The following is an 11,022-nucleotide window of genomic DNA, read 5'->3' as shown; positions in this document are numbered from 1 at the left end:
ACTACTACTTATACCACTATTCCTACTTAGCGGCCTTTCACTTACGCGGGGCTTCAGGGTACGGCTCTCCCGTGATAAACGAGGGAATACTGTAATTAAGTAAATTAGGTCGTTAACAGGACTGAGTATAAAGGAGAATTTTCAGAGGAGCTGAATGTCTTGGGAGTAAAAATGTGCCAAGGTTCACCATTCTTAGAAAATCTGAATCTAAAGATGCTTGAAAATTTTCAGAATAAAGTCCGCAAAAGAAAATTGTAAAGATTTTGAATATCACCTCATCTACATTTCATACTAGATTTAAAGGATTTAAAAAATCTGGAGAAATCTCTGAGCTCAAAGGACGAGGCTGAAATTCTATATTAGATGATTTTCGGGCCCTCAGGGGCCACTTAGGTCCGGTTCTGTTCTGGAATCTGTTAAAATGGTCGGAGGTGAAGAGGAGAACTATGTCTGTGCTCAGACAGATCCAAATCTGAAATTATTTTTGGAAACCACAGACGCCTCTTCATACTAAAGAGGAAAGAGACCATTCAGCCTGTTATCACAGCATAGTTCCAAAGCCTGTCTCTCTGATGGTATGTGGCATGCATTTGTGCTTCTACCACTGCTTACCCGTCTAAGATGTTTACAGCTGTTGGTAAAAAAAAAGGAAGAGGGGGTTCTTTTTTTGTTTATATTTTACACAGTGTCCCAACTTTTTCAGGACTGATGTTGAATGTTGAATATTAATCAGCTATGACAATAAATATATTGTTTACTATAATATTTAGGCACTTAAAGCTTCAGAGGAAAATAATAGTCTTACTTGAAGTTTTTTTTTTTCCCGCAAACACAGTAAAGTTTATTGTTCAATTCACTTCCAGTCAAACTGGAGGGGCTGTTTCCCCTATAAGGAGGCAGGAGCATAATAATGAAATACCTGGATATGTTGCCTTTCTCTTATTAAACGTCCACACGTTGTATGGCCAAAACTGAAAACACCAACAGAGTTACTGTCTCCTTATTGTATTAATCTTCTTCTTAATCATCCTCTGCATATAAGACAGTCCTCGGTACCTGCTGTGCCTCCAATTGGCTCCTTGTGCATAATTTTTAAACAACCATTGTTCCTTATGAGTCGTGTCTCTTGATTTGCTACATTTGACCCAATCAGAGTCAGTTTTAGAGCAAGTCGTGAGTTCCTGTTTTCTATCAATGTTCTGTGAGTGACGGCACCCCTCGGCCAAAAAACTTAGAAATACAGTAGTCCCTCGATACTTTGCGGTTCGACATTCGCGGACTCACTCTTTCGTGGGTTTTCAAAGTAAGATTGTGCACGACATACGATTGTCAACTTTAATATTACTCAAGGGATTGGGATGGTACGGGATAAAAAGTTAACGGGAGCGGGAAAAGAAATACCTTGGACAAGTGCCGCCATTTTATAGCTTTCTTTCACATAACCCCCGCGATAATCGAGGGACTACTGTACTGGTGAGTACTGGCCCACTTCGAGCACTGTCTGAATGGAGCGCTTGTAGGAGGTTTTATGACTGAAAATGGGAACCTCTACATTTACCACAGCAACAGCTCTGGACCTTCATAATGAAGATACAGATCAAGTGACCACAAACAGAACAAAGAACAAGTTGACTTCTTTTTTTTCTTTGTGTTGGTGGTCTCAACTTTGACGCACTAGCAGTAGTTTTTTTTTTTTTTTTTTGTTATAGTTGTTCATATAAACATGTCTGCTGACTGTTTTCTTCAGAGCTTTAAAAGTTTAAAACGTCTTCTTTCACTGTTCTGCTGATGAACTGGCTGTTGCAACGTTGAGGAGGACGCAGGAATGGAACTGAACTGGAGCAGATCCTTGTTTGCAACAGGCTCCATGTTCTAGCAGTGTTTTAGCCAATGTCATCGATGGAGACAGGTAGCAGAGGGGTGGAGGCTTCAGTCCTTTTGTTCTTACCACCATCACTCATCCTGGCCTGGCCCTCAACAAGCTTTTGTTGCTCCTCATCCTCTGGCTCAGCTATGGCTGAAGTTTGGAAAGGCGAGAGGTCTCGACAGTATGTCGTCGGGAAACACGGCACCAGGTGCACCTCACCGCTTTCCTTCATGAGCTGGACGCAGGTGTAGAAATCCTGCGGTGGGTTGCTGGTCGGGTGAAGACTGGGGGCATTGTTGTCAGGGATGCTAGGATGCTCCATTATGCTATAGTCCGTTCCTGGCACATCAGACCTCTGCCACAGGGAAGCAGGACCCAGTAGAGGAGCAAAGACCTCAGTAGGCGACATGCAATAGGGCGACACGCTCTGAACGTATGACGACGAGTTTTGAACCGATAACTGATGCTGGGCAGTGCTAGGCAACTTCTGCTCCCTGTCTGAGACATCGCCAGGGACCCTGCAGTCCTTCGGTGAGGTCAGGTAGATGCTATCGGCGCTCACCTGGTCCCAGACATCAACAGAGTAACTTGGAGGTCTGTAGCTGTGGAAGTTACTGAAGTGATGGTTGATTTCTTCTAGATGCCCCTTCTGGAAAAAAAAAAAGAGGAAGAAAGAGTTAGAAACAGGACACTGGGAGAAACAAAAGAGGTTAAACAAATGCAAAAGCAACTTGAAAATAAATGTGTTCAATGAAAGTAGAAAGAAGGAATAAACAAGAGACTAAAGGAAAAGTTTGGGAGAAAATAAGAGACACAATGACAGAAGGAAATAGACGCTGTACTACAACCCTGAAAGCATCACGTTACCTTCAGGAGCAGCGGGTCGATGCCAATGATTCGTGGCTTGGGAATGGGTGGCAGGAAGTACTCTTTTATTCTGAAGGTGAAAACAAAACCAGGTCATGTCATGCTGCACTTTACGGTGTAACAAGATCTTGTTAGACTAAAAATTCACGAGATTTCCCATAGTGTTGAAAACTCATGAATTGCCCAAATAAACCCAGTCTGATATTGTCTGGGTAAATTATTAGCGATCACTTTAAGCTATTAATGTGGCAGCAGTTTAAACAAATATATCTGGCACTAGGACCATGCGGCACATTACTCAAGCCATATTGAGCAACCTCTGCAGCTACGTGATGAGAAGAAGAGCCTTGTTGTATATTTATTTAAGACAGAACAAACTTAATGCTGAGTTCTTGCTGTGATTTGTTGACTTTATAGCTGAGGAAAAAAAAACTTTTGAAGAGGAAGGCCAGTCAGTGGAGTTTGTAGCAAAGATTTTTTTCTTAAAAATATTGTTAAAATCTTATCTTGTCTCATGGAAAAGGGTCCTGTTACACCTCTAATGACACCATATGAGCAGAGAAAGAGATAAATTGAAGATGAGTAAAAAAAAAAAACAACAACATCTCATGGTAAACCTTAACAGGACATTGCTAGATGCCAATCCCTGCCTCACACTCTAGGGGGCAGAATAAACTCTAAAAATGAATATCCTACCTAAATTTGTATACCTGTTTCAGAATCTGCCAATTACTAAATCCCTCTTTACCAATCTGAACAGCTAGATATCAGCGTTTATTTGGAATAAAAAGCATCCACTGATTGCCAAAATGGTCTTATGTCTGCCCCGCAGACTTGGAGGCATGTTGCTTCCTAACTTCATGCACTGTTATTGGGCAGATAATCTCAGAGCTCTACTATTCTGGTTGGGCAGGGACACCCCTTCTCCTAGTTGGGTGGCCTTGGAAAGGGCCTCAGTTAGATCCAGTTCCCCTCCAGCTATCAACCTAAACTTCTAACCCAATTGTGATCTGAGCGGTTAAGATTTGGAATCAGTTCAGGAGGGCATTTAACTCTACAGTGTTACTGTTTTTGGCACCTGTGTCAAATAGTCATTTGTTTACTCCCTCAGTAGCTGATACAGCTTTTGACACCTGGGTCTTGAGGGGAGTGCATTCACTGTGTGATCTCTATGCTGACGGTAGTTTTGCCTCTTTTAAACAGCTGGTACAGATGTTTAATATTCACAAATCATAGTTTTTTAGATATCTGCAGCTGAGACATTTTGTGTGATTTATATCCTTCGAAACATTATGTGGCTAAGATTTTGGAGTGCAGGTTTGATACAAAGGGGGCCCTTAGCAAGATCTATTCACTGCTCAGTTCATACCATGAGTACAGTTTGGACTAGAGTTGCACTCGGGTCCAAATAATCTGAACTGACCCAGCCCCAGCCCGCAGCCATCATCTCCAAACCCCACTCGATCCAACAAATTAACAGTAATTACAGGTAAGAACCTGAATTCCCCCCACCCCCCCCCCCCCCCCCCCCCCCACCCCCCCACACCCCCCCCCACCCAAAAAAAAAAAAATAAAAAAATGGAAAAACCCAAACCCCCCCCCCCCCCCCCCCCCCCGGCATTTTTTAATTAAGCTTTGACTGCTTATACCATCAACTATTATTAACGGTTGGCCGATGTGCGCAGCTGAGAGGGCAGAAGATCGGAGCTAAGGAGCCGTCAAAGTGCATTAAATGCTTCCCCTGCTTCTGCCTGCATTAGACCCTGCTCTGAAATGTCGGATATTTTGTGATCTCACCTGTTTGGGTCATCGGCCGCGCGTCTGCTGAGTGCAGCGACTGAATGAATGTTTATTTGGGCTGATGGATCACTGGCAGTAATCCATCTGAAACATAACTGAACTTTTTACCTCTTTCAACCGGCCGGTCAGTGCGCAGTCAAATGGCTGCGTGCAGCAGGTGTAGTACGACAAGCCATGTTTGCATATATTAAATCGTTGGCTGCGCGTCCCTGACGCAATAAAAAGCGCAACACTGACCCGGCCCACACATTAAGCATATTATTATGGCCCGGACCGGTCCAAATCCGTGTCGGGCTGGGCTCTGGGTTCGGGTTAGAAATGACGGCTCTAGTTTGGACTCCCTTAAACTGAAATGGGAAACGGACTTGGAGGAATCCATATCAGGCTCAATCTGGAGAAGTATCATTAAGAACATTTATTCATCTTCAATCTGCCTGAGACATGGTGTAATTCAATTCAAGGTGGTGCACTGGCTACACTGGTCCAAAGGCAAGTTTTCAAAGATCAAAGCCAACCTGGACCCCGCATGCAATCATAGCAAAAAAAAACTCCAGCTACACTCTTGCATACATTCTGGACCTGTCCCAAAATGCAGACTTTTTGGCAATCTATTTTTGACACCTTCTCTAGAATATGTGGCAAAACTGTTCACCCATCCCCACTCATGTCACTGTTCAGGGTGGTCCCTGTGGATACGTCCTTCAGCGAGTACGATAAGGATGTGATTGCTTTTGGTTCTCTACTGGCCAGGAGGCTAATTTTATGTAATTGGAAGGACCCACACCCCCCCAGCATATGTACATTGGATAAGGGAGGTGATGTATCATATCCACCTGGAAAAAAAATCAGATGCACCCTCAAAGGTTCTGCAGGAAGATTCTGGTACATCTGGCAGCCATTTGTGTCATTTGGTGAGAACTTGTCAATGCCTGTGTAGATTATTTGTGTATTTATGGCTGGTCCGGTGTGGGAGGGGATTTTTTTTTTTTTCTGTATTCTTTTTTGTTCTGTTTCCTTTGTGTCAAAAAAAAAAGAGAGCAAGAAACCCCAAAAAACTGTACTGGTGTCACACACAATATGTTTGATTTTCCTCAGAGTGTTTGTCTGAAATATTTGTGTGCCTGCAGGCTGGACTCCGAATGTTCACCTCAACATGAGCCATCATAAACCCGCGCACGGTTTAAAGGCTTCGATCAGAGATGACAGATGTCAGGAACACACTCAGCAACACGTCCGACGGTCCAACACAGAGCCGTGCATCGGCTGCAGATCAGAGCAAAAACACTAAAGTAGATCTGAGAGGAAAATCCTGCTCTGACCTTGATGGAGCTCGATCTGCAAACACCAGCTGAAGACTTTTACACACAAACTGAAAAGGCACGAATGGATTTGTTTTTTCCAACTCCTCTTCTGTCAACGAGTTGTTTATAAAGTTATTCACGATGAATGATTTGTTCTGTCCTTCAGAGTTCATCCAGCTCTCAAACTTTTTGAATGCTTATATTTAAAAAAAAAAAAAAAAATCATCACCAGGCTTGTTTTTATTACCCAGTTCAGAAACTCCATCTTATTAAAAGGAAACAGAATGTTCCCGTTTATTAGAGGAGCTACAAACACTCATTATTAATGTATAAATGTCAGCGTTGAAGCAAAAAAACCAAAATAATAAAGATTAAAAAAAATAATTAGCTTTATTCAAGTAACGTGGATTTAAATGTTTGAGATTCTTCTTTAAAGTCAGCGAGTGTTGGTCAGGTCTAAAAACAGAAACAGCCGATTGGTTTTATCTGAACTTAACTGACGCCAAACCCAGTTCTCACTGGATTCACTGGTTCAGAGAAACCCAACGAGCTCCTGAGCAAGAACCTGAGTATTCCTCACCTCCTGCTCTGAGGAAGAACGCCGAAGGCGATGACCACCAGAGCCACGAGTCCAACTGCCACCACCAGAACCAGAACCAGGACTTTACCTGCACAGGTAAACACAGTCTGAGCAGGCAGATGAGATGGATCCAGTCTTTTCTTTGGATTTATACTTTTTTTTTTTTCAGTTAGCCTTTAGTTACTCATAGCTTTTAGATAGTTTTCAGCTACTTTTAGCTTCAGTGTATTGTTTGCTACTTATAGCATTTTAGCTACTTTTAGTTTGTAGCTAGCCTTTTGTCATTTTTAGCTTTTTGCTACCATTTAGCTACTTTTAGCTTTTATCTAGCCATTTGCCGTTTTCAGCTCCAAGTTAACATATTGCTGCTTAACGGATCTCAGCGGATCTTTTTACATTTTATATTTTGCTATTTTTGAGTGTAACTGGGACCCTGTGTACATAATTTCATTCCACCTCATGTACCACATGTGATGGAAATGACAATAAAATTGACTTGAACTTGTCTAAAAAAGTTTTAAGATAGTTTTTAAGACCAAAGTCTTTCGGATGAAAGATGAAAAGTTTGTACTTTTTTATTTATTTATTTTTTACCTGTCCATAGAACCTGATTTATTTTTTTTAGATTTTTCTACCTGGATTATTGAGCATGCATCTTCTCATGCGACTTGAACTTGAACTTTTAGGTAGATTTTTATTACTTTTAGCTCTTTTCTAGCCAGCTGCTGTTTTAAGCTCCCAGTTACCATATTGCTGCTTTTAGCTTTTAACTAGCATTTTGAAACTTTTAGATTTTAGGTAGCTTTTTATTACCTTGAGCTTTTATCTAGCCAGTTGCTGTTTAAGCTCCTAATTACCATATTGTTGCTCTTAGCTTTTAGTTAGCGTTTGCTACTTTTAGCGCCATTTGCTGTTTTAAGCTCCTAGTTCCCATATTGCTGCTTTAAGGTATATTTTAGTTACTTTTAGCTTTTATCCAGCCATTTGCTGTTTTAAGCTACCAGTTGCCATATTGCTGCTTTTAGCTTTTAGCTAGCATTTTGAAACTTTTGGCTTTTAGGTAGCTTATTATTACTTTTTTTTATCTAGCCAGTTGCTGTTATAAGCTCCAGCCATATTGCTGCTTTTAGTTAGCGTTTTAAAACTTTTAGCTGTTAGGTAGCTTCTTATAACTTAAACTTTATCTAGCCAGTTGTTATTTTTAGCTCATAGCTACAATTTGTTATTTCTAGAGACCTTCTTGCTGTATTTAGCTTTTAAGTAGTCTTTTGTTACTTTTAGCTTTTAGCTAGCCTTTTGCTACTTTTTGTTACTATTCAGCCTTTGGCTATTTTTAGCATTTAGCTACAGTTTTGCTACTTTTAGCTTTTATCTAGCTATCTGCTTTTTTTAGCATTAGCTAGTCTTCTGGTTCCTTTATATCAGAGCTACTGTTTTGCCTTTTTTTAAATTTAAGCTAATGATTTGTTTCTTTCAGCTTTTAGCACCTTAGTTTCAGCTTCTTCAGCAGCATTCAGCTGCATCTTAAGATGATGATTACATTTCTCTTGTTAGTTTTGAAACTGTTGCTGTTTTCTCACATCAAACATATAAAATCTAAAGAGTCCTTCAGTCCTTTCTGGTCAAATTCAAGCTACTATGGACACAACATAAGTACAACAGCCCACATACTGTATGAAAGAGCATCCCTGTCGCCATGGAAACCCTGATCGTGGGCGATTACCTGTGGGCGGCCTGTTGGGGATGCTCAGCAGCAGCGTGGAGCTCCATTTGCTCCACAGGTCCGAGTTGTGGGACCGGCACCGAACTCGGACTGCGTATTCCCCGACCCGAAGGCCGAGCAGCTCGACGTGAGGCTCACGCAGAGGATGTTTTAGCTACAAACAAACAAACAAAGAGGGGCTTTAAATAGGAAGTGTTTTAATAAAACAATTTCAGCAAAGTCTCTCTTCTACACTCCTTCCGAATGTTTCTTGTTTACATGTTTGCATGTGTGTTGTTTACTTGTGTGTAAATAAATCCTCATACCTTCCAGTTTTCGGGCTCGGTGACCCGTCTGTACTGCAGCTCATACACCAGAGTGATCCAGCCGTACCGCAGGTCCTCGGGCACCGGGTACGTCCAGGACAGCTGCACGCTGTGGCCCATCTCATCACCGCCGGCGTCTGTCAGCACGTAGGTCAGGTTGACCGGCGCCTCCGTCTCCACTAGTCAGTAAACAAGCACATAAACGAGATGAACAGAAGGAAATCATTATCCTTTCCAGACTGGAACTAATCGCCTCCTCACATGATTACAATCGGTTAACTGTGATATAGCCATGAGAGGAGCATGAGGGGTTTACGCAGAAAAAATACAAACTTATCGTTTCCAGGAAGTAGTCTTATACCTAAACTTTAATGCTAATATAAAACACGCACAAGTCTTGCTGAAATATGCAAGGCCTTCCCTGTAAAGCGCATCATCTAGACGGGAGCAAATGTTCTAAAACCCGAATGTACTTTTCTATGTTGACGACGCCTTTCCAGATGTGTAAGCTGCTCATGCCAGATGCACTAATGCACATTTGATCACATGAGATCCTGCTTTAAAACTTTAGTCTGCAAATGGGCGGGAGGTATGCATACCTTCTGGAGCCGCCCGCTTCCTGTCCTTCTATTCTCTCAGTGACTAAGTTTCAAGGCTTTACTCGTCTTGTTATTCCTCAGTTTAGTCTTTTTTTGTTTTCCTGTTTAGGTTTTTGTAAATTCTGCACTTTATGTTGTGTGTTGTATCACATTTTTGATTGGTTTAGTCATGTTTTTTTTCATATTCCAAGTTGCTAAAACAGAAGGTCTAATAAGAATACAGTGGTAATAAATAAGGTTGTGTGGTCTGTTCTACCTGAATGCTACTGCGGGAACTTGACATTTGGGTGGATTTGCTCAAACATTTTGGAAGTGTGACCTTTATGTAGCTGGTCGCCGCTGCAGCGACTCCTGCTCTGTCCTGATAAGAGCTACAGCCCTGACCAGCTCTGACATCAGAGCATAATAAAAGATCACCACAGCACTGCTGCTCCACGTGCCAGATCTTATATATATACTGTATAAAACATATGCTGTAAAATTAGATCTGGTTTTAAAGGATTTTACGTCCATGCTTTCCTCTGACAAATAGGATTTAAAAACAATCACTTAGTGAAGGAACCTGTGAAATGTTGCATTAAAACAAATGCTTATAGACTCAATATTAAACGCTGGGTCAGATAATGTCCCAGTTTATGTGGAGACACACGGCTCAGATCATATGATTTTAAAACCATCTCGGTTTGATGGACATTAACAAAACAGAATTTAGGGATTTTTTTTTTATGCAGTTTTGTTTCTGTATGATCAGAATCTGAAAGAAGTCGCTGCAGGAAGTGAATAATAATTATAAGAGTCACACATCAAGATGACAGCTGCAGACTGATTATATCTTTACCGCTCTGATGTCACGCTTTTACTGCTCTGACAGCATGTTTTTACTACTACGGCATTGTGTGTCACCCTTAATAATTTAGTGTTTTTACCATTCGGACAGTGTGTTTTAACTTCTTTGATATTGACATTTACTGCTTTGACGTTGTGTTTTTACTACTTTGACACATTTCTAGCTTTGATGTTGTCCTTTTACTACTTTGACTGCTTTGACATTGTGTTTTTTTACTACTGTGATGTTGTGTTTTTACTACGTTGAATGCTTCAATGTTGTGCTTTTACTGCTTTGACACGTTCCGTGCTTGGACATTGTGCTTTTACTACTTTGACTGCTTTGACATGTTTTTTACTACTACTATAGGCATCGCAACCATTATATGTGAAGGGGACATGTCCCCCCCACATTAAAAAAAAATCATTCATTTGGAATGAATGAATATGGAATGTTTAATGTGGAATTAAAGGAAATCTAGGTAAAATGCTGCTTTTTGTACACTAGTGTACACTTTTTTTTAATGCGCGCGCACACATGCGCACACAAACATGCGTGCGCACACACACACCTACACACATCATTGTGTCTCCCCCACATTACGGATGCTTCTGACGCCCTTGACTATGACGATGGGTTTTTACTACTTTGACTGCTTTGATATTGTGTTTTTACTGTGTTGGACGCTTCAATGTTCTGCTTTTACTGCTTTGACATGTTTATTGCTTTGATGTTGTGCTTTTACTGCTTTGATACATTTCCTGCTTTGACATTGTTTTTACTACTTTGAATGCTTTGATGCTGTGTTTTTACTACTTTGACTGTTTTGATGTTGTTTTAGTACTTTGACTGCTTTGACGTTGTTTTTACTACTTTCACTGTTTTGACATTGTGCTTTTACTACTTTGATTACTTTGACTTTGTTTTTCCTACTTTGACTGCTTTGGTGTTGTTTTTACTACTTTGACTGCTTTGACGTTGTTTTTACTACTTTGACTGTTTTGACATTGTGCTTTTCCTACTTTGATTACTTTGACTTTGTTTTTCCTACTTTGACTGCTTTGACGTTGTTTTTACTACTTTGACTGCTTTGACGTTGTTTTTACTACTTTGACTGCTTTGACGTTGTTTTTACTACTTTGACTGCTTTGACA

The 11,022-nt window shown here is 40.8% G+C and overlaps 1 protein-coding gene across 1 annotated transcript in view; it reads right to left on the bottom strand.

Moving 5' to 3' along the window:
- Nucleotides 1–1,883: 1,883 nt before the first annotated feature.
- The window catches only part of LOC119429056 (growth hormone receptor), a 55,779-nt gene continuing 46,640 nt past the window's right edge, over nucleotides 1,884–11,022 (bottom strand). Inside the window, exons 5-9 of the mRNA XM_037696773.1 lie at nucleotides 8,444–8,622; nucleotides 8,139–8,292; nucleotides 6,416–6,503; nucleotides 2,735–2,804; nucleotides 1,884–2,516 (exon numbers count right to left, since the gene is read on the bottom strand). Coding sequence (XP_037552701.1) covers nucleotides 1,884–2,516; nucleotides 2,735–2,804; nucleotides 6,416–6,503; nucleotides 8,139–8,292; nucleotides 8,444–8,622 — 1,124 coding nt within the window. The remainder of the gene's footprint in view (nucleotides 2,517–2,734; nucleotides 2,805–6,415; nucleotides 6,504–8,138; nucleotides 8,293–8,443; nucleotides 8,623–11,022) is intronic.

Source organism: Nematolebias whitei, chromosome 23 (assembly GCF_014905685.2).
Source record: "Nematolebias whitei isolate Nwh7 chromosome 23, NemWhi1, whole genome shotgun sequence".
Classification (NCBI taxonomy): Eukaryota; Metazoa; Chordata; class Actinopteri; order Cyprinodontiformes; family Rivulidae; genus Nematolebias; species Nematolebias whitei.
This window is presented reverse-complemented; position numbering and strand designations above follow the sequence as displayed.